General features: G+C 58.9%; 1 protein-coding gene across 1 annotated transcript; it reads left to right on the top strand.

Annotated features, from left to right (window-relative positions):
• Positions 1-23,231, top strand: PIAS4 (protein inhibitor of activated STAT 4). Its single transcript, XM_068980321.1, has 11 exons — positions 1-27; positions 4,767-5,193; positions 15,425-15,509; positions 16,112-16,153; positions 16,557-16,647; positions 16,754-16,882; positions 16,986-17,091; positions 19,099-19,172; positions 19,261-19,421; positions 21,999-22,129; positions 22,425-23,231. The coding sequence occupies exons 1-11, from the start codon at positions 1-3 to the stop codon at positions 22,691-22,693; spliced, it is 1,542 nt and encodes a 513-aa protein (XP_068836422.1). The 3' UTR covers positions 22,694-23,231.
• The last annotated feature ends 133 nt before the right edge of the window (positions 23,232-23,364 follow it).

Raw genomic sequence — 23,364 nt, 5'->3', positions numbered from 1 at the left:
ATGGCGGCGGAACTGGTGGAGGCCAAAGTGAGTGAGCGGCGGCGGCGCCGGCCAGGGCGGGCGGGGGACGGGGGTCGGGCGGCAGCCCGAGGTCTGTGCCTTCCGCTCGGGGCCCCACGGCGCGGCCCGCCTGCGGCTCGGCGTCCTGCCCCCTCGCCCGTCCCTGGCCTGGGAGCTCCGGTTGCGGGCGGGGCGCGGGAGGCCGGGGGCGGGGCCCCCAAAACCTCACCCCAGTCTCCGAGGCAGGGGGTTCGGCCCCCCCAGGCGTGAGGTTGGGTCCTCCCCTCTCCAACCCGAGCGACTAGGGTCCAGATCGCGCTGAACGCAGGCACAGGGCCGCGCCTCCAGCTTGAGGCACATTCCCCCCGGACAGCGTGACGGGTTGGGCTGCTCGTCCCTTCCTCGAGGTCGGCGCTCTTTGGCTTGGGGGAGTGTCTGCCTCTCACCGCTTCCCATGGTATAGTGGGCTGGCATCTGGGTCTCAAGTCTCCTCGCCCAGCTGATCAGGCTGCGCTTGGCGGCTCTCTGCTCGGAAGGGTCCTCTGACTTTTCTGGCACCACTTCCACCATCCTGGGTGATGAGCTGGGGATCCTGAACCGCCCCCAAACACAGGGTGTCTCTTGAGGGTCTGTACCCCAGGTTGGGGTTTAGAGCCCTTATTCAGCTCCCGCTCTGGTCCCAGAGCCCCGCCCCCTCCTGACACCCTTCTCACCCCGGAGTGAGCGCGGTGTTAACTGAGCTTGCCTTCCCGGTGTGATGGAGCCTTGGTCCTGGTGTCAGCTCCTTCCTAACTCTTTTCTCTCAGTCACAGGTCCTGGGTTTTGCGTTCCTTCTCACTCTTTCTCCTCCCGACAGCATTTGTGCAGCTGTGAACTCTGCTCCTGGGAGCCCTAGACTCCACACTCGCAGGATCAGACCCCGTTTCCAACCCCAGCTGCTTCCCTTATACTCACGCCATCACGAGTCTACTGCTCAGACCACACTCCCCACACAGCCCCTCTTTAGATCTGTTTAGACAGCCCAGCTCTGGCGTCTGAGGCCCTGCTCTTTCTGCGGGTCTCTTACGTTGATCCTTGAAGTGTCCCCAGTTGATCGCAAGGTTCTTTAAAATGGTTCCTAGTCTGTCTCCCCTGTATTGCTGTCTGGGGTCCACATTCTACATCCCAAGGATGTTACTCCTTCTAGCTTGAGGCCCCTTTTAGCCATCTTGGGACTAAGCTGGGAGCATCCCTCTCCCAGGGAAGTATCTACTGTCAGATGCCTCTGTGAGGTGAGGCTCCAGAACCCTTGCCCCTGACTAGGCTAGGTTCTTGCCTGAGAAGTTTACTCAAGGCCGCTCATCTTTCGGAGGTGGGAAAGGGACCTAGCAAGACAGGCCCCGCCCCCTCCCCCGCTGATCTCTCCTCCCAGGGGTCCTGACCTGTAAATGTTTTCTCTCTCTCTCGCTCCTCCCTCTCCCTCCGTCTCCCTTCGCTTCCCACGGGGATCTGAAATACAGCCCTCATGGTTCTGTGATTATCGAGTATTACTCTCCCTTCACCCCTGAGTGCCCTCCACCTATACCTGCATCACACATGCAGCCACCGCTCTGTTTTGAGAAATTGAGAGTTGCCCTAGAGATGCAGGGGTCCAAACCCTGCCAGCCCAAGGTGGCATCCTGTGGCCTGAAGTCCCCTGGAGCCCTGAAATTTAACTTCCTCAGGGCACTGTGGGCCTGTGGCCCTAGATGCAGGCCTGCCACTCCAGCCAGAGAGTAGGGTCTGAACTATTATACCATCTAGGGCCTTGAAATATGATCTGATGAACTCTACTTGACCCTTCCATGACTGGGGCCCCCTCCCCAATTAGATCAGATTGATCCTTTGTCAAGTTCTCTAAACCATGAGCCTCTGTCCTAGGGGGTCTCAGGACTGCCACCCAGCCTTCTCTGATCCTCTGGAACCTTCCTGCTTCTTCAGCACCTTGCTGTCCCCATGGAGTGCTTTACATGTCATTGAAATAACCCCTTCTTTGAGACACTTTCTTAAACCTTTCATAGTGATAACCAGAGACTTATCTTTTGGGATGCAAAATGGGCTGATCTGAGAGGAGAGCAAGGGGGACTTATTCATACACTTGGAAATCTGAGACTCTTCACCTGAGGCCCCTGAGAGGGGTTGCGGGGAAGGGTTGGACTGGGCACTCCCCTATGCGCTGAGTTCTGAGTTCCTGCAGTGGGGAGCCCCTGTTCAGTTGAGTGTGGCTGTTCTATCCAGGCCGCTGTTTCTCCATGCGGCTCCTGAGGGGCCCAGAACTGAGGCTCTGGAAGCTGTTGCGGGCCTGGCGCTGTTTATAAACACAGATCTGAGGGGCAGGCGGGTCAAGATAAAGCCAGGCAGGAAGTGATCTGTGTAGTGCTTGGGGCTTCTTCCTGAATGTTTGCGCCCCGCTCATTCCGCTCCCCCCACCTCCGCCCAGTGTCAAGGGCAGGCTCCTGGGTAGTGGCAGCTGCTGAGAAATCCGAGTCCTGAACATATGGCAGCTCAAGAGGTGTGCCCCAGGCTGCGCGTGCACAGGCGGCTTCCGGATGTCTCCAACCTGGTGGAAGGGGTAGGTGGGGGCAGGGGCTTCCTAGGGCGGGGTGCCCTGTTGTGGTCAGACTCTTAAAGGCCAGGCCCACCTGCTTCAGGCTCAGTGGCTGGTGGTCAGCTCTTCCACATGACTTCGCTTCTCCCCTTGAGTGCCTTGGGCCTCTTCCAGAAGAAACATCTTGTCTGCAAGCCTTTCTCCTCTGTTCAAGGTAGAAAGTCAGACTGAGGGAGGCAAAGCCTCTTTGTTTGCAGAGTTTTCTGACTCTGTGGGGGCCTGCAGACCACTGGGTCCCCCACCCAGGGGGCATGCTGGGGAGTGAGGGGCTTCTCGGAACTGGAGGTAGACAGCCTCAGGAGTCCAGATACCGCCAACTCTGCTGTGGACACATGGAGAGGCCTGGCACCAGCTGCTTCCCTCTTGGAGCCTCAGTTTTCTCACCTGTATAGTGGGCACCAATCTCGGTGAGATTAATGAGTGCAAAGGCCAGCGAGCTTGGCATGGGTTTGCATGCCCCCTCTGCAGCATGGGAGGAGGAAGAAGATCCTGCAGCAGCAAAAGTCTCCCCCTTCAAGGCTTTGCAGGCAGGACTGGGCCCCCCTCACAATTTTGAGGCTGACAGGGACCCAGGCTCCCCTGGGAACCTAGGGCAGAGCTTGCACTTGAGCCTCAGGCTCCTGAGTCCTGGGGCCATCACATGGCACATCTCACTCTTTGATACCCAGGAAGCACCAGCGCCTTCTGGCTTTGAGGCCACTGCTGTAAACAGCCTGGCAGGGGTCCTGCCCACCTCAGACCGCAGACTTTTTCTAGTTGATTTTAAGTGATTTCTTGATTTCTTCGGCGGCTGTCCTGCCCTGGGCTCGCAGCTTTCCACATCCACACTTGTCGCCTGTACTTTTTCTTTTTTTCATTCCCCCTGGAAGTTTCTCTTTCCCACCACATTTCATTTATCACAGGCCAGCTTCAGGGCTCAGCACAGGTGGCCCCCAAACCTGGCTGGCCCATCCTTCTGGGATACTTTGCTTATGGAGCATATTAGGGAGTCCACAGTATCGTGGAGGGCAGGCCACTGCTGGTCAGCCCCACAGAAAGCATCAGGGTCCACTGTGCTCTTGTGCTTGATCAGATTTAATTGGAGGGACACCACCAGGTGATACTCACCAGACCTCAGTCATCACTTTGCCACAGCTCAGTTACAACCTCTGACTGTTGGGTCCCTGTGCTTCTCTTTTGAGGGGGGATCTTGCCCCTAGGGGTCACTTGCTGATGTCTGTGGGACGTTTGTGGTGGTCATGACTGGGGTTTGGGGGGAGCTCCTGGCATCAAGTGGGTGGGGCCAGGGATGCTGCTCCATACCCCACCATGCCTAGGACAGCCACACCCCAGAGAACGATCCAGTCCCGAGGCCTACAGTGCCGAGGGGAGGACGTCTGCCGGGGTGACCTGCAGATTCTTTGATGGCCTCAGCAGTGCTCAGCTGAAATAACCCGGTGCAGGGGCAGCCTGGTAGGGAGGAGCTACCCCGGTTCAGAGTCAGGTTTGGATCTTGTCTGTAACTGGAGCTCAGCCTAGCCTGGCAGGGGTATTTGAAGGACCAGAATTAAGTACGTAATCACTTACCCAGCTCAGTCCCTGGCAGATGAGTTGTACTGAGCAAGTGGTGGCTACTGTTCTCTGGACCGAAGGAAAGATGTGTTTGTGGCTGATGTTGCCAACGTTGGTTGAGTACTCATCCTGCTTCTGTGCATCTTCTCTGGCCCTTTCCACATGCTAATGGGGTAGACCTGCCATCCTCCCTGACGAAGAGAGGCCATCAGTATTCCCAGCTAAGGAATGGCTGAGACTTGACCAGGAAGCAAGATTCCCAGCTCCTGCCCTGGGACTGCTTTCAGGCTTGAAGATGGGAAAAGAGGACCTAAAACAGAAGCATTCGTGGTGTGGTGGCGGGGTGGGGGTGGGGGGCAGTCAGAGAAGATTTTGCTGCGTTGGTGATGCTGAGAAAGGCTGGAGGAGGGGAGCAGGGCTGAGCTGGGACGGGGCCTCACAAGGGAGGGTGAGCACAGGCATGGAGGTGGGACCGAGCCCAGGCTGGGGGGCTTGGTCTTCCCTGCCACCCTCCCAGTTGGCCCGGGTGGCCCCTTGCCCTGGCAGCATCTCCATCTGAGCGTGTGTGTCTGTGGTTGCTCTTCCCCAGAACATGGTGATGAGTTTCCGAGTCTCCGACCTTCAGATGCTCCTGGGTTTTGTCGGCCGGAGTAAGAGTGGACTTAAACATGAACTTGTCACGCGGGCCCTCCAGCTGGTCCAGTTTGACTGTAGCCCCGAGCTGTTCAAGAAAATCAAGGAGCTCTATGAGACACGCTACGCCAAGAAGAGCTCAGAGCCTGTACCCCAACCCCACCGGCCCCTGGACCCCCTGACGATGCACTCCACCTATGAGCGGGCCAGCTCGGTACCCAGGACTCCCCTCACAGGCCCCAACATTGACTACCCCGTGCTCTACGGGAAGTACTTAAACGGACTCGGACGGTTGCCTGCCAAGACCCTCAAGCCAGAAGTGCGCCTGGTGAAGCTGCCCTTCTTCAACATGTTGGATGAGTTGCTGAAGCCCACTGAGCTGGGTGAGTCCCTGTCCCCCCCAGGGTGGCCCCGCCTCCCAGGTTCTCCCGGCATCCAAGGCCCACCAAGTGGCCAATCAGGAGCATTTTCGGGGGGGGGCATCAAGAGCTAAGGGGCTGCGTGCAGGGGGCTTGCCCCTCCCAGAAGACACAGGGACCCACTTTTGGGTCCTTGAATTAGTGAGGTATAGCTGTGTAACAAGTTACCCTAGATTCCAACAGCTTGGAGTAGCCGACACTTCAGTTTCTGAAGGTCACAGCTTGGGAGTGGCCTAGCTGGGTTGTTTTTGCTTGGAGTCGCTCAGGAGGTCATGGTCCAGCTGTTGCCAGGGGCTGCCTAATCTGAAGGCTCGACTGGGGTAGGGGTGGCATGCTTATTCATGGGACCGAGACACCAGCTGTTGGCTAGAGACACCAGCTCTTGCCACATGGGCCTCTGTGGGCTGATTGAGTGTTCTCCCAGCATGGTGTGGAGTGGTGGCTTGTTTTCCCCCTGACTGTGATGGGGCAGCGGGAGGGGGCTGCAGAAAGGGAGAGACAAAGTGAACGTGGTCACATGTGTGAGCTTGTGACCCCACTGGAAGCCAAGGGCTCCGCTGCAACCTCAGCTTGGAAGTAGCATGTTTTTGCTTCTGCCATATCCCACTGGTCACAGGGACCAATTCTGCTGCACTGTGGGCAGGGCTTTCACCAGGCTGGACCACTGGGAGGCAGGGATCACTGAGGGCTACCTGGAGGGGTGGCTGCTCTGCTCTTAGTCCTGGTGGCAAAGGAGCTGGGGGTTTGATCTGAGGTTCAACCTGATTGCCCCACCATCCCCGCCCCCCTAGCAGAAGGCTGTTTCCTAGTAGGCAGCCTGTAGGAGTGACCCTGGTCAGCAGGATCAGGCCTGTCCACACAGGCGAGCCATCAGGGTGTGGGTAGGTATGTCTACAAGAGGCGGGGGCCGCCACGGGTGGAAGAGATGATGTCGCAGAACCTTGTTCTCCTTTCTCTGTCCCTTGTGTTGTCTGAGGACCTGCTGTGTGTCAGGCCTATAGGGTGGTATGTGAATAGGCCCCCACCGCTTCCATGCAGCCAGATGACTGGGCTGGGAGTGAGTGTCAGCCTGGACTCAGCCTCAGAAGCTGCCCTGAGCCTCCTACCCGCTGAGCCACAGCTTCCTGGGCCTCCAAGGCTCCAGAGAGCGAGTAGAATGCAGTGGGGTGCTTGTGGTCCCTCCAGTTTTCCCACGTCCCTGAGTGTTCCTATTCACCCACACCCTCCTCTTCCCCCTCACCCACGCACTCAGTCACAGCATATCTCTAAGCACCTGCAGGGTGGGGGATGCAGACAGAGCCCGCCATGCTTGTAGAGGCTCCCTGCTAGCACCCTTTGCTTGGGGCCTCCAGGTACCCCAGCCTAACCTGGTGCTGTGTGTCCTGAAGCCCAACATGGTGGGCCCTGGTCATGAGTCATTCCCAGCACGCAGTGCCAGAGGTCATGGCCGCTCCACGCCCCCGCCCACCATGCCCCTGGCCACGTGGCTCAGTCCCAACCCTGCTGACCCAGCACCCTGCCTTGCTCGGCAGGGGCCCCCTCTCTGCCCACAGGCTTTAACTCCAGCCCCCACCTGCTGGCCCCTCTGTCCTGCCCTAGTTGGGAGTGGGAGGGGAGGGGAGGACTGGCGGCTACCTCTCTCCTTCTCCTTGCCACCCTTGGACTTGGGGAGGGTGGGATCGGATCAGAGGTAAAGGAAGGTGCCGCTCATGGTGGTCCTGGGGTCTGAGGCCTGCACTGCAGCCCAGGGCTGTACCCTCCACTGCCTTTTGTCTGGCATCAGGAGGTGTTTCCCAGCCCCCAGGTGGGGGCAGGTTGGCCCAGCTGCACCTGTCATGGGGGTGACATGACAGCACTGGGCACCCAAGGCCCTTCCCTGAGTTTCTCTGTCTGCTCACCCCGCCCTGGCCTCTCTTGATGTCAGAACTCATTCCCCAACACCCCCAGCACGATCCCTGTAGACTGTGGGGCCTCAGCTCTGGCTGGGTCGCTGTTCTAAAGATTGAGCTGACAGTTCAGACTCTTTCCTAAGGACTCAATCACCATCTTTGCAACAGGGAGGCTGGGTTTTTACCGGGAGGCTGCGCAGCAGGCTCAGCACTCGGCAGGGGCCAGGGCCAGGACTGGAGGTGACTTTGAACTCGGGGTGGCAGCCTCCCTCCCTGGCCTGGACCGTGGGCTTCCTTCCTGCACACAAATGTGCAGTCACTCCCGGCCCACAATGCATCACTTTGCCCTGAGCCCCCAGGGACGCCGGTCACCTGATCTCCGGGAGAGTCTGCTCCCCTGTCTGCACCAGGAATCACTCGGCTCTGCTCAGAACAAAGAGGCCGACCCCACCCTGCCTGTGCTCCCACCCATTCCCCTGCCCCTCCCCCAGGATGCACCCTTCTCCCGAGTCTCCAGGACCCCCAGGGGTTGCCCGTGGTCCTAGGGGGGAGGCGTGATTGAGTGAGCACATACACCGGCCCTGAGCCAGCTGGCCCCCTCTGGCCTGGGACCAGCCATTCTGGGTGCCTCCCCACAGTGCCTTCTGTGGCTGGCACAGCCCAGGATCCCCCTCAGGAGGCTCAAGCCAACTTCCCCTTCTCCCGCACCCCGGGTTCTGACCTGCTGCCTGAAAGGAGGCCCAAACAGCTTGGTTCTGTTGCCCAGAGCAGCCACCGGCCGGCTCCAGGATGGAGCCCGCGCCTGGCCGACAGGAGACATAAATCACGCACAGAGGAATGTTCGGGTTGGGGGAGGGGAGGGGAATAATGGAGCCACAGGCCCGGAGCTGGAAGGACCTTAGGAGGCAGATGATCCACTCCGCAGGGGTGGGGATGGCTTCCAGAAAGGTCAGGAGACTAGCCCAAGGTCACACAGCATCCTGAGGAGGGCCCCCTGGAGCCCTGTGCTCAGCCAGCTTCCCCGCTCTGAGCCCTCCCCGTGCCATGGCTGCCTTGCTTTCCTGTGGGGAAGCACCATCTCTGAACCACTCTGGACTCCGGGCCTCATTTCAGGATTGGGAGCCCAGCCGTCAGGGCCAAGCATCCAAGGCAGAGGCGCTTACAGGGGGCCGGGAATGCAGTCTTACATCCAGTGCTGCTGCTTGGGTCTTAACCCCCTGATGACCTGAGGGCCCCCCAGGCCTGGCCACTTGGGCTGTCAGTGAGCAGAGGCTGACTGGGGAGGGCCAGACCTCAGGGCCACGGTGCCTGGGCGAGAGGAGGTGCTGTCATGAGATGCGCTGGCAGAAGGAAGGAGGCGCGACCTGTCCTGCACTGCCCCTCGGGGCTCCTGGCATCCTGTGGGCAGTGCCTTGTGGGGTGGGACCACTCAGGCGGCCTGGCTGGTTGATCGAGCTGCTCCCCCCAGGTCTCCTTGTGCCCCAGGAGGTGGTTGGCTGACTGTGGTGGAGAGCTGCCAGTCTAGCGCCCGCCCCATTGGGTAGAGCCCGTGTAGGTACCTCATTCAAGGTCTAAGCCCTTGGGCTAGTATTGCCCAACTGATAAGCAAGGCAGTGGGGTCCCTGACTGGCAAGGAACGCTCTGAGCAGCAGTGGGGGTTGTCAGTACCAGGAGCCCTGTACTGTGCATTTGTTGGGAGGTAGCTGTCAGGAAGACTTCCTGGAGGAGGTCACAATCTCACTCAGACCTGAGGGATAAGTAGTAGTCAAGCTGGACGTGAGCGGGTGGGTGGGTGGATGTGATCCAGGCGGAGGCCCAGTGGTGAGAGAGCTCGTGAATAGAGGCTGTTGTGACCGGAGCACGGTGTGGCGCAGGCCGGTGGCAGGAGAGTGGCCTGGATGTGGGTGGCTTGTGGGGTGAAGGGGACCGGCTGGCATGTCCTGAGGGCCTCTCAGGTTTTCTGGGCTGTATTTAACCTCTGTTCTGAGGCAGAAACTACCCCTAAGGTGCAGAGAGACAAAGTCACCTGCCTGCTGCCCCACAGCCTGGTGTGGGACCCACCCCGCCCACAGGCCCTCCGTGGCATTCTTGGCCATTCCATGCTGTGGGAGCCTGGACGGTCACAAGGTGTCCTGTGTCCTGTGTCCCAGCTCCAGGGGCAGGTGGCCTGAGCCCCTGGGCTGCTTTGGCCTCCCCTCTCCGTGGTTGTGGGAGGGTTTCCGCCAGCTCTGCAGCACATGGTTGCCCTGGGGAGCACCCAACACAGCCTGTGAAGGGCTCCTCGGGTGGAGGTGGAGGTTTTCCTCACAAGGCCTCCTGCCCACAGGCGTCAGTCCTGCTGGAGGAGTCTCACCTCCATTGTCCATGATCCCCTCACCTCCCAACTTGCTGCACAGCTCTGGTTTTCACCTGCCCAACATCCCTCCTCCCTCCTGTTTTCTCCACATGCTAACTGCCCCGCCACAAGCTTATAGACAGCAGGCTGATCCCATTCCTTCTCTACTCCAAGCACTCTCCTGATCTCCCGGCTTGTCTGCAGATCCCCTTCTTGCCCTCACTTGCTCCCCACCTCCAGCACTCCTGGCCTGGTCCATGCCCTGGGGCCTTTTCACATGCTGTTCCCAACATGGTCCTCCCTGCTCCACAGCCTGATCTAAAGCTCACCTCCCTCTCTTCCCCATCACTCTCTCATCCTCCGAGGCCTGGGGCTGGCTTGTCCCCACCACATCCACGGGTCGGAGGGGGTGCAGGCAGTGTGAGCAAAGGCTTGGAACTGAGAAGCAACCGCAGGCTGCAGGGAGAACAGCGAGACCCCGCTTCTGCATTCGTTCCTCCGCTAATCCTGCCAGCAGGAAGTCAGGGGTGCTCACCCCAGGTGGAGGAGCTGTTGTGCCCACCCGCCCCCCTCCATTGTGAACCCCCTGCTCTGCTCCCAGCCCTAGGCACCTCTTTTACCTCTTCTGGGACTGGACTCGCCATCCTGTTACCACTGGGGCCAGGCCTTGGCTGGGAGGAGGGGCCTTGGGAGCCCAGGGGCCTGCCAGCCGAAGACGGAAGTGGGACGATTACCAGTCATAGCCAGTCGAATTCTTTTATATATGTGTGTGTATGTTTCTCTCTCTATTTATTAATTTATTTATCTGGCTCTGCCAAGTCTCAGGACTTCTCTGGTGGCTCAGACAGTAAAGAATCTGCTTGCAATGCAGGAGACCAGGATTTGAACCCTGGGTTGGGAAGATCTCCTGGAGGAGGGAATGGCAGCCTACTCCAGTATTCTGGCCTGGGAAATCCCAGGGATGTAGCACAGTGGATCTTCAGTGCCAGCATGTGGGATCTAGTTCTCCGACCAGGGATCGAACTCTGGCTCCCTGCATTGGGAGCTTAGCCACTGAACCACCAGGGAAGTCCCAGCCAGTTGACTTCTTAAAGTCTCTTTCCGTTTAAACTTTTGTAAAAATATGTTTATCTGAGAAAAGGCAGGTTAACAGCAAAGCAGCCAGGCGCTTATTCCTGCTGCTGCTGTCTTCTCTCTGTGCCGTGTGCCCCTGCTGCTGGTTTACCGGTCACCACTACCCCCACCTTCCCAGTATACGTCAAGTACCTGCTGAGACCATTGCATATGCTTTGCTGGTGGTGCTTTGCAGGGCTGCCTGGCTCTCTGTCAGGGTCCCAGGGGAGGTTTCCCTGGTTCAGTTGCTCCGCCTGCCGTGGACCCTGGGGCAGGGTTCTCCCTTTAGTCCCGGAGAGGCTCTGAGGCCTGTGGGTGTGTTTGGGACTGGGAAGGCGTGTACCTCCTCCCAGCCCCCACACCACCTGGCAGGGCCTCCCCCACCCCCCGCTGTGCGGCATGAGTGACAGCAGAGGTACTTTGGTTCAGTGTCCACAGTGAACCGAAGACATGGGGAAATAGTGCTAATTCTCAGGACAGAGGTTTTGGAGAAAAAGGAAGCTGGGAGGGAAGTGGGGGTTGCCGGAGCTGTTGGTGGGCTGGGGTGGGGTGAGGATTGCAGTTTTTAAATAAAGCCACTCGGGAAGGCTTTCCTCCCAGTGGCATTTGCACAGACGTAAAAGACATCAGAGCTGTGTAGATCATCCGGGGAGGAGTGTTCTGAAAGAGGGGATGGCACGCGTGCAGAGGCCCTGAGGCGGGATGTTCTTGGCAGGTGGCGAGCAGGAGGAGACAGCCAGGGTGGCTGAGGTGGAATCAGGGCCACCAGGGCTGGGGACAAAGCCCCGCCCCCATCACTGCCCCTGACCCCTGAGCTGGGGGGAGCCAGGAGGGGTATGCACGTTGACCAGATGAGCCCCGATGGGGAAGGGGCGCCTTTGGAAGCCTGCGCCAACAGAATTGGTCACGAGGAGCCAAGATTGGAGGTGGGGGCGAGGGTCGTGGAATCTTGGCCTTGAACAGTTGGGAGGGTTGGGCCGCCCCTGGAGATAGATGGCAGAGGCCTGAGCTTGGGGGATGCCTGCCCTCTCCCAGCGGTGCAGCGTCTGTGCTGTGTCCCAGCCTAGGTGGCAACTGGCCTCCCCTGGCCACTTGGCTTCCTGGAGTAAGAGTCAGCCAGTCTGGGCTGACGGCTCTGGAAAGCGCCACCTGCCCCTGCTGCACGGACTCAGGACCCAGCCGCCAGTGACCTTTCTCTCCATTTCTGCTCTGTGGCTGGCTGGTGGGCAGGCCCTTCCCTTGCCTCCCAGGAGATTCTGTGGGGTTGGGGGAGTATGTTTGACCCTCAGCTCAGCCTCACGGCCCAACTCAGGTGCTTTGAGGCTCCTCCCCGCCCATAAATAATTGCCCCGGGCTCTTCGGGCAGGTCTGGGCGCATCTGCAGGTAGCCTGTGCAGCCCAGCCCTCCAGTTAGGCAGCCTTCTCAGGGGCCCAGCGGGGACTCCGGAGGGACCAGCCCTCCGTGCTGACAGGAGCTGGCAGCTTACTGCTCACTGAGCACCCCCAGTAACTGTCCAGTCCTGGTGGTCCCGGGTATGAGGGGTGCCCAAGCTTGGGTGGGGACGGGGCTTGGGCTCAGTGAAGCCAGGGTGGGATCCCTTGGCCCTGCAAGGTCTGGCTTCTGGGCCCCAGCAGCTTTAACATTCAAATTCTGTTTGCTTTTTAAATTTTGGAATTCAGAAGGTTCTGAAGCAGGGGTGGGCTCCCTGCCACCCCCTGGCCACTCCAGGTGTGTGCTCCAGGCTTTTGCAGTACAGGGCAGAGTGGAGACGTGGAGGCAGAAACTGTGTGGCTCGTGAAGCTGATAATATTTATACTCCAGCTCCTTCTAGGGACAGTCTGCCCACCAGTGTTCTAAAGGGTTTGCCGTGGGAAGAGAGCCGACACCTTGCCTCCCCAAGGCTTGTTGCCAAGGCTGTGGTCGAAGCCAGTTCTGGCACCCCCTCCCCAGGGGCAGCTGTGGTGCAGACCCCCTCCTCGGGTTTGGTTCCGCACCTGGCAGCCTGAGCTGCGCGCTGCTCTGCCCCTGCTCTTCCCACTTAAGCTCTCCTGGCGGTTGGCCTCTCGTCGGAGCACAGAGAGGCACCTGATGGGACCTACCGTGTTCACGGGGCTTAGTGTTCCTCCACGTGGGGCCACAGCATGCAGGCGGGCGTTTAGGTCCTTACCGTCTGTTGCTGCTAAAAGCCGCCGCGCCTCCCGTCTGACAGCGGTCCTTGGTCCCCCTGTGTGTGCACCACCTGCAGTGGCTGCTTCTGAGGTGTTAGTCATTTTGGTGGACAGTGCTAGCTTGCCCTCCCTAGAGGTTGCCACTCCTGCCAGCCATAGCCTCATCAGCTTGTCTGTGGTGTTGGTGTTTTTGGCCTTGCCACACAACCTGTGGGATCCCAGCTCCTGGATCGGGAATTGAACCCAGGCCCTGCTGCAGTGGAAGTACAGAGCCCTAACCACTGGATGGCTAGGGAAGTGCCAGCCTCATCAATTTTGATCCAACTTTTCAATCCCTTCCAGTCTGCAGTCAGATGGCTTCTTAGTGTAGAGGATTTTTTGGCTTGTTTTTGGTTTTGAGGGGTGTTTTTTCTTTCTTGCTTCTTCAAATGTATGTTTAAGTTGAAGAATGACTGACATGCAGCAACCTGATACAAGCTTATGGTGTAAAGTGACTTCATGTTTTGATTGGTCACAGAATGATCACCACTCCTCAGGGTAGTTTTAAATTTTTTAACTTTAAAATCCAGTTTCCATACAGTGAAATCCACAGATACTTAGCTTGTCATTTGAGTTGTAGCAGAGGCATGTGCTGAGTAACATCAGTGCCACCAAATACAGAACATTTCCATCCCTGCTGAGTTGCCCCCCCCCCCCCCACTGCCCCCAGAGGCCGCCTCCGTTCTGAGTTCTGTCACCGTGGATTAGTTTTGCCTCTTCAGGAAGGTGACATAACACACACAGCATGGCCATCTCTGCATCTGCCTTCTTTGTTTCAGCTGTACGGCTTCACGTCTGTTCATGTCGGTGACTGGATTACAGGTTTTATCATATGAAGGTACCACAGCTTGTCCACGTGCTCTCCTATTGCTGGTCAGTCGGGTTGCTTCCAGTTCAGAGCTACTCGCAATAGATTAGCCAGGCATTCTTGCACAGGTCTTTTTGTAGACTGACTTCGGCTTATTTGGGAAATACCTTTAACAGTGGGTTGCTGGTCACAGGGCCAGATGTATGTTTTATTCTATTAGCCATTGGCTGACAGTTTTCCAGGGTGGTTGTTCATGTTACAGCCATGTTCCCTGTTACCTCAGCAGAGATTTCTGGTTGCTCCACATCCTTGGCAGCACTTGGAACGGCTGGCCTTGTCGTTTTTAGCCATTGTAAGTAGAGGTTTCGTAGGTTTCATCTGTTTGTGTATTTACTGGCCATGCCTTGAGTGGCATGCCAGATCTTAGTGTCCTGACCAGGGATCCGACCTGAGCCCCCCGCAGTGGAAGTGCAGATCCTCAACCAGTGGACCACCAGGAAGGTCCCTGAGTAGAGGTTTTTAAACCAACCTTGCATTCCTGGGCCATATCCCAGAGGCCTGGCTGTTTGCTCGTGTTTTGTTAAAGATATTTCACATTCATGACAGATACTCAACTATGTTTTTCCTTTCTTCATGCAGTTCTGTCAGGTTTTGGAAGCAGGGTTATGTTGGCCTCATTAAAATGAGTCAAGGAGTGTCCTTCCTCCTTTACTTTCTGAAAGAGTTTGTCTGTTTTATTTATGACCGTGCTGAGAGGCTTGTGGAATCTCAGTTCCCCAACCAGGGATTGAACCCCGGCCCCAGTCATGAAAGCCTGGAATCATAACCACTAGGCCACCAGGGAATTCCCTGGAACAGTTTATATGTAGTTCATATGACTTCTTCCTTAAACATCTGATGGAATCATGAGTTCATTTTTTTTTTTTTAACTGATAAAAAGCTTTTCATACTTTCTGTATGTTTCGATGCTAGTCTTGATAATCTGTGTGTTTGGAAGAGTTTGTTTGTACCCTCTACATTATTGAATTTATTGGTGTGAAGTTACAGCCCCCTCTCCTGCTCCCCCCACCCACCCTGGTCAAAGGCCCTAGGGTCTCTACTGTTGTCATCTCTCATTCCTGACAGTTTGTATTCTCACAGTCTTACTGTTCAGTCTAGCTCAGTGTTTATCAAAGAACTTTGGCTTTGTTGGTTTTCTCTGTTGTTGGCTTTCTAGTTCATCGACTTTCATCTTTATCTTTAGTTTCCTTCCTTCTAATGGCTTTGGCTTTTAGTTTGTGCTTTTTTTTCTAGCCTCTTGTGGAGGAAGCATACAGCTTTCACTTTAAAATCCTTTTCTTTTCTTTTTTTTTTTTTGCCTCCTAAACCCATTTCATTAAAAACACACACATTTATTTATGTATTTATTGGGCTATGCCAGGCCTTAGTTGTGAAGTGGGAACTTTAGTTTTAGTGTGTGAACTCTTAGGTTGCAGCCTGTGGGATCCAGTTCCCTGACCAGGGATGGAACCTGGGCCTCTGCATTGGCAGGTAGATTCTCAATCACTGGACCACCAGGAAAGTCCAGTTCTCAGCCCTCTTGAACAGAGGGGCTGTAGAGCCTGCTACTCCCCAAGAGGCCCTCAGTGGGGGACATGGGGGATGTGAGTGTTCCCTGGACCATAGGCTGTGATGAATGGCCCTAGGAAGGGGCAGAATCCAACCCCCCACTATCCCCAGTGGGCCCTGCATCCATCCCACCTGGGTGGGCCCAGTCTGAACAGGGTCAGGCCTAGAGGGATGATGGTGGTTGGCACCCTTGCCAGGGCCCAGGCCTGACCCTGACCCCACGTTTGTTGTCAGTTCCACAGAATAACGAGAAGCTTCAGGAGAGCCCCTGCATCTTCGCCTTGACCCCCAGACAGGTGGAGCTGATCCGGAACTCCAGGTGCGCTGTGCCTGCCACCAGGCAGCCCGGGGAGCCTTCACCAGGAAGGGTGGCCCCCACCATACACTCTCAGCACCTTTGACCCACAGGCCCCAGGTGGGCCAGTCATCCCCCTTAAGGTCCCCCTCACTGCTCCCAACATCCAGGATGGGGTCGTTCTCTGTGGGGTGTGGGGCAACATCCTGCCCCTACCTCCTTAAGACCAGGAGCCCCCAGTGGTGACCACCTGTGTCCCCTGGGGACAGGACCACCCTGGGTGAGCAGACAAGGGAGGCAGGCTGGTCCCAGGCTCTGACTCTGCCCCTTGAGGCCTTCAGTTTCCAGCTGGGACACGTCACCACCAGGGCAGCCACCCGGTAGGCACAGGGCCCACACCCACTAGCCCTCTTACCCTCTACACTGGCCCCCATTCTCCAGAGAGAGATCATTTGCCCAAGTCACCAGCAAGTAGACGGTGGGGGAGAATGTTCTAGGCAGTGCCCTGAGGCCTTTGGTTGCCGTGGGAGGTCGCGGGTTAGTCCACCTGGCTGGTCCCTGGCTAAGGCTCAAACTGGCTGCTGGGCACAGGCCCTCTCACTGACCCTCCTCTGCTCCCCACACAGAGAACTGCAGCCTGGGGTCAAGGCCGTGCAGGTTGTCCTAAGGTAAGCCCAGGTGTGCCTGGTCACAGGGGCGGGTGGGGACACGACCCTTGCCCACCTTCCCCTCCACCATCCTGGATGGCTGAAGCCCTGCCTCACCCCACTCCAGGACCCTCTCAGACTGCCTCCGCCTCCACCTGATCCTCCCTTTCTGCTCTCTGGCCTTGTCCCTGGATGCACCGGCATGCTGCCGCTGCCCACCCCCACCCCCACCTCAGGCCAGACACTGGGTCCCTGGGGGCCTCCCCACACCTGTACAGTCTAGCATTGAGATCCCCTGTCAGGCCAGACCAGACACAGGTCATGTCATCTCCCCCTAGGCCCACATCTGCCCTCCCCACCTCTCCCAGCGGGCCCACCCCTGCCCACAGTGCTCATGACCCCATGGTCCTCATTGTCCTTGCAGAATCTGCTATTCAGACACCAGCAGCCCTCAGGAAGACCAGTACCCACCCAACATCGCCGTGAAGGTCAACCACAGCTACTGCTCGGTGCCGGTGAGTGGATGCCCAGCAGCCGGGTCTGCTGTGGGGTGGGGCCGAGTGCTGAGGGGCGGGGGGCACAGCACCTAGAGGTGGTCGCAGCTGGCGCATCTGCCCCCAGGGCTACTACCCCTCAAACAAGCCTGGAGTGGAGCCCAAGAGGCCGTGCCGCCCCATCAACCTCACCCACCTCATGTACCTGTCCTCGGCCACCAACCGCATCACTGTCACCTGGGGCAACTACGGCAAGGTGAGTGGCCGGACCCGCCTGCCTCTGCCCAAGCGCCTCTGCCCAGCCTGCCCCCGCGGCCTGGCCCTGACTAAACCGCCCTTTCCCGCCCCGCCACCCCCAGAGTTATTCCGTGGCCTTGTACTTGGTGCGGCAGCTGACCTCCTCAGAGCTGCTGCAGAGGTTGAAGACCATCGGGGTCAAGCACCCGGAGCTGTGCAAGGCGCTGGGTGAGCCCTGGGGCTTTTGGCACTGCTGGGTGGGGCTCCCCTTGGTCCCTGGTGCTGACCCCCAAATCTGCTGGGGCTTGTTGCTGTGGGCAGGCCCTCCATGGAGGAACCTGGACTTCCCAGGGTCCAGCTGTCACCCTGGGGTTGGGGCTCTCTGGGAGGTCTCTAGAGAGTGCAGAAGGAAGTGGGGAGCCAGACCAGGAACCATCAGTGCAGAGGCTCTGAGGAGGGACAGGCCAGAGCTCAGTGAGTGGGCACAGAGAGGCAGGGTGAGGGCCACCGAGGTCCATGGGGCAAGGGGCCTTGGAGGGCTTGTGGGGGAGGGGAGGACCCTTGTGATCAGTGGTCCAGGCAGGTGCTTCTGGGCTGATGTGCAGAGACAGGGTGCACGGGGTCAGCGCTCAGGGGCTGAAGATGAGGGTCTGAACAGGAGTGCTGAGACCATTCAGTTTGTTTTTTTTTTTCTAAACCAGTTAAAGGGAGTAGGGATACATAGAGCATTAAAAGCCCAAAATGATAGCTTAGATGGGCAGATAGAACCTTCCTGCATCCTACTCTGGGGCTGCCCTGTATGGCAGTGGCTTGGGAATTCCCTCCCTGGTCACCTGGAGGCCCTGGTGGGCTGGCTTCCGACTCCATCCTCATGCAGATCTGGGCAGCAGGGCCTGGCCATGTCCCAGTCTGACCAGTGGAGACACTGAGGCCAGCGTGGCAGAGTTAGGGCTCTGTGACCCCAGGGCCTCAGCCTGCCCCCCCTCATTTTCTTCAAAGGGCCCTTTCTTCAACCCTACCCCCACCTCTCTGTTTCCCTGTGGGGGCAATGGCCAACTTGACCAGAGGAGGTAGGCTCCCCACATTGGGCTTGGCGTGGGGCTGGACAGGGTCATCCAGGCACTGTGGGCCCCAGGGGGCATAGGCCCCAGGTTGACTCCTCACTGAACGGCCAGGAGGAGCAGCAGTGTGGCGTCAGGGTGTGTGGGACAGCTGACCGCCTACTCGGGCAGCCAGGCTTCCTCTCTGCTCGCAGCGTGGAAGTCCTGTTGTGTGTCTGACCGGAACCCCTCCTGCTGCATGCGCCCTCCCTCTGTCATGTGGAGGAGAACCAGGGCCTTGCCGTGAAGCGTGGTGTGTGCTGGATCCATTCTCAGCTGCTCTGGGTCATTTTGAGGGGCCAGGGCCTCTGGGTCTATCCTTCGTTAGTACTTCTCAGCCAGAGAGAGGGGCCACAGGGTGGCTGAGAACAGCAGGGCCCTCCAGGGTGGGGGACAAACTGGCCGGCCGCCCTCAGCCCCATGTGGGAGGAGGAGGTGGGGCCGCAGTCCATGTGCAGAGGAGGGAAGAGCAGAGTGCCCTCCACTGTGCGGGCCTAGACGCAGTCCTCCAGCTCCCTGCGCCCCCTGCAGGCCCATCCCCAGGGCTGCAGTGCGCCATTTCCTTCCAGGCTTTTTTCCCTCTACACCTCGTGTACTCATAGTTAGGTAGCTTTGTGATTGGCACCCATTGTCTTCTGATTTGTGAGAGAAGCAGGCTTGAGTGGTGCAAGGGAGCTATCTCATGGGCTCGCTCCTGTGAGCCCCCAGAGGGCCCCTAGAGGGTGCTCCTGGCCTTGGGGCTTGCCAGCTCTTAGAGGCCTTAATTTTTATCAGAAGGAACAGTCACGGCAGGTGACCTTTGTCAGCTCATCTGGGTCTTTCCAGAAAGGGTAGGCTTGTCAGGGGGTCCCCTTGTGTGCACTCAGATTGTTGTCAGAAATGAGCGGCCACTGCCCAGGGCTCTTTAACATTACCTGCTCCTCATAGTCCTGGGCCCAGGAGCTCAGACATGCGTCCCATCACTGGGGGAGGTGGGTGTGATGGACTTGCCATGTGGACCTTCTGAAGTGGGGCACTGAGCTGTTAGCTGCTGTCCTCCCGAGCATCTCTGTGCACTGAGGGAACCTGCTGCTCAGCCTTGGACCTGCAGGCACCCCCGTTCCTCCCCACTGACATCGATCACCCCTTCCCACAGTCAAAGAGAAGCTGCGGCTGGACCCTGACAGTGAGATCGCCACCACGGGCGTGCGGGTCTCCCTCATCTGCCCGGTGAGTCAGCGCATGAGGTCATAGGGGCAGCCAGTGATGGGTGGCACTGGCTGGGCAGCTGCTCACACCCATCCCTCTGTCCCCACAGCTGGTGAAGATGCGGCTGTCAGTGCCCTGCCGCGCGGAGACCTGCGCGCACCTGCAGTGCTTTGACGCGGTCTTCTACCTCCAGATGAACGAGAAGAAGCCCACCTGGATGTGCCCGGTGTGTGACAAGCCGGCCCCTTATGACCAGCTCATCATTGACGGGTGAGTCCCAGGGGCATGGGGACCCCTTGCCTCCCTGGGCCTTTGGAAAGAGAAGCGGAGCCCTGTGGCCCCTGAGGCCTTCGTGGTCCCTCCCGGTGCCTCCGTCCTGTGGCAGCTCCGATGGCCCTGGGCTAGGAAGAGAGGCCAGTGTCAGCCCTGGAGGATCTGTCAGGGTCTTTGCTGTCTGCTTGGCGATAGTGTAGCTTTGGGTTCAGAAGAGGGGCTCCAGACCCGCAAGGTCTGCTGTTGCTCCCCCGTGACCTTGCATTTTCTGAGCCTGTTTCTTCCCCCGGGAACCTGCACAGCTTGGGGAGCGGCTTCTCCAGCGGTGCTCAACAGAGGCTTAGTCGCATCTTTCATGTGGAAGAAGGAGGCGGACACACGTCTCCCCAGCACTCTGCCCACTTCTGTTGTCCCTTTCCTAGGGGGCAGCAGTGTGCGGTCAGACTGTCCCCTGAGCCTAGCCAGCAGGCCCTCCCCACACTGAGGGGAACATGGGGAACGAGGCCATTCTCCCCAAAGGGAAACTTCACTCTGGGCTTAAGTTTCCAGAAGCCCAGCACCTGACTGCCAGGCTCCTGCCAGGCACTGGCCACACCCACTTCTGACCCCAGAGCTGGGGCTGGTGGGGGTAGGGACTAGGTGGCCCCGGGAGGAGGGGCCATGGGGAAGCTCTGGACAGCTGACTGCATGACCGTCCCACCCACACCCGATCGTCGAGGTGCAGCTGGGGCCAATGCTGTGAGGAATGGGGTAGCCCTGACCTGCAGTGGCCGCATGTTGCTGGTCCTCACCGTCAGACTCTTGTCTCAGTCCACTCACTGCGTTAGATGTCTTGGGAGCCCTCCCTCTCAACTGCTCAGGGAGATGGGCTTTGATCATCCCCACCTTACAGATGAGGAGACTGAGTCTCAGCAGGGGCATCCCACAGCCCAGGCCCCCAGCTCCCAGGGGGCCAGGCAAGGACTTGAAGAAGCAAGTCCAGGCAGGCCAACTATGAGCCTGGGTCCCCTCCCAGCAGGGACCAAGCTGCCACTCCCACAGTGTCCAGCCTGGGGTGGGGTGATGAGGCCCCCGGGACCGGGCACCAGGCTGGGCCTGAATGGCACCTCTGTTCCCAGCCTGGCAGCTGTGCAGCCTGGGCCCGCCTCCCCCCACAGGCCTGGAGCAGGTCACTTGGGCCCAAGTGCTGGTGTAACTGACAGCTCTAGGGACACACAGGCCTAGGGCTGGGTAGTGTGATGGTGTCCCACACAGACTGCAGTTCCATCAGCCTGCAGGGCCTGAGTGTAGCCAGGGAGGCTTCTTGAAGGAAGGGTCCTTGAGTCATACAGTTCTTCCTCAAGGCTCTTCTGTTTTGTTTCTGGCCCTTAGCTGGGTGATTTAGGGGGCCCCCAAATGACTCGATCCTTCAAGGAACTCCCCTGTAGGCATGTGGGATGGGAGGACTGAGCCAGACACAGACACTGTTACTTATGCTCTGCTTAGAGGAGAAGAGGAGCATAGAGTAGGGCTTTGGAGGGTGAGTAGGAGTTTTCTAGGTGTGACATGCATGGCAGCCAGAGCTGTGCTCATACTGTGGTGACCAGGGAGTGATGGGGTTTGGAGGGGCCCCTTCAGCCACAGAGGGTGTCCTGGACAAGGCCTCCCTCCTGTGTGATCGTGACAGAGGGGATCAAAGCCACCTCTAGGCAGGTGCAGTATGGATGTTGAACACACACTGAGGGCTCTGGTGGGTGTGCCCTGCTCCCGGCCCCTCCCCAGACCCTTGTAGCTGCTGTAAAGGGTGGGTGCTGGGCCCGCCTCTCCATGCAGGCGGGGAGACCGAGGCCCAGGAGCAGCTGTGGCAGGACCAGAATTCAGGCCTGCCGTCACATGGCCTCATACCTAGGGGAACTCACTCCCCTACCCTACCCCCTGGCCTCTGCATCTCCAGCTATAAAGTAAGACTTGCTGGCAGTCCATTAGGAGCAGCACCTGGGGGTGCTTCCCGCAGGCGCCCTTGGTGGGTGCTGCTGGCTGCAAGTGACCTGGGCCCCTCCTGCTCCCCGGTGAGCCCAGAGCCTCTCAGGGCCTTTGAGCCCTGTGTGCCTCCTTTCTGAGCCCCAGGTTCCTCATCTGTAAACGCAGGCAGCACAGTGTCAGGATGGGAGGGTGGGGCCCAGGTAGGGGCCCCTCCTGTGGCTTCCCCAGGCCTCATGCTCCAGAGCAGCTCCGCCAGTCATCTTGCCATGGGAGTCGGGTGGAGGGGGGTGGGGGGGGGTGACTGGAGGGCTCACTATGTGTGGCCCTCGCAGAACCTCAGGCCACCAGGTGCAGCCAGTGCTGGGTGCTTACCCCTGCTGCTTTCTGGCCTGGATCTCCCTGCCTGCAGGGTGAGGTGGGCCCAGGGCCCACCCTCTGCAGCAGCTACAAGGGTCTCAGGAGGGGCCAAGTGCCCAGGCCAGGAGCAAGGCACACACCAGAGCCTCCGGCTTCTCTTTAGCATCATGCCCTGAAGCACTGTTCTGGAGAAGGAGGTGGCTCCTGGGGAGCACAGTGCAACCCTGGAGTCAGCACCCCTGTTTCTACCCCTAGGCTCCTCTCCAAGATCCTGAGCGAGTGCGAGGACGCGGACGAGATTGAGTACCTGGTGGATGGCTCGTGGTGCCCAATTCGCGCCGAGAAGGAGCGCAGCTGCAGCCCCCAGTGCCCCATCCTCGTGCTCGGTGAGGCCACCCACCTCTTCCTGGGACTTGTCTCCCGCCCCGCCGCCTGTTTATCTGAAACACGACTGTCCCGGTGGAGTCAGTCCCTCTAGAGAGGGGCGTCCAAGGCGGTCAGAGGCGGTCCAAGTGCCAGCCCCATCCAGAATGCAAGGGGCCTGGGGGCATCAGGCCCCTCGCCCTGTCTTCCAAAGTGGGCCACACGGCCAGGCTGCCCCTGCCCCCCCGCCCCCGGCCTTGATTCCCCTGCTCTGCAGGTTGGCAGCCCTCCAGAGCATCTGTCCCCTCTCCCCTGCAGGCACCTCGGACGCCAATGGGCTCCTCTCTACCCCCAGCGTCAACGGCGGGGGCGGCAGCATGCTTGGGGGTGCAGGCAGCGGAGGCGGCCCAGTGGGCAGTGTGGAGAACGGGAAGCCAGGAGCTGACGTGGTGGACCTAACGCTGGACAGCTCGTCGTCCTCGGAGGAGGAAGAGGAAGAAGAGGAGGATGAGGAGGACGAGGACGAGGAGGGCCCCCGGCCAAAGCGCCGCTGCCCCTTCCAGAAGGGTCTGGTGTCGGCCTGCTGACTGCTGGCCGCCGCTGTGCCAGCCGGACACTCGACTTTCCTGGTGCTCACCACTTGGAGGGGCACAGGCGGGCCTTGGGCACAGAGGGAGGAGTGATTTTTTTCTTTTCTTTTCATTGTTGTTCATTTTGTTTTTTCCACCCCTTTCCCTGGCTCCTGGCACCTGTACCTCTGGACTCTCCCATCAGAGGATTAAAAAAAAGGAAAATGACAAAAAAAAAAGTATGAAAAAAGAAAAAACAAAAAGCAAACTGAAAAACAAGGCAAGCCACCCACACAGCCGCTTCCCCGGCCGGTATCGGAGCCCAAAGTCGGAGCCGACCCTGGGGAGGGTTGGGGGGAGGCCCAGGACGCCTTGACCCCCGACGACCATTCCAGCTGGTGCGAGGGACCGGGTGATGGGAGTTCAGGGAGGACCGGCAGCCAAGTGGGCCTCTCCCTGGCAGCGGTGGCAGCGGTGGCCACAACTCTTGACATTCGTCTGTTCCTTTGCTTTCTTTCTCCCTGCTAACGTGCTCTCCCGAGAGCCCAGAGCAGGGAGCCTCTTAGCCAAGAAGCCATGGAGTGGGTGGGGGTTGGGGTGGGGCCTTGGGGGGGCAGGGGTGGGCAGTGGGGGGACGTGGGGGGCCAGGGAGGGTTTAGCCACAGATGTGTTGTATTTTTTGAAAGTGC

Source organism: Capricornis sumatraensis, chromosome 9, assembly GCF_032405125.1.
Source record: "Capricornis sumatraensis isolate serow.1 chromosome 9, serow.2, whole genome shotgun sequence".
In the NCBI taxonomy this organism is placed as follows: domain Eukaryota; kingdom Metazoa; phylum Chordata; class Mammalia; order Artiodactyla; family Bovidae; genus Capricornis; species Capricornis sumatraensis.
Note: the sequence above shows the minus strand (reverse complement) of the source record. Positions and strands in the feature narration are given on the sequence as shown.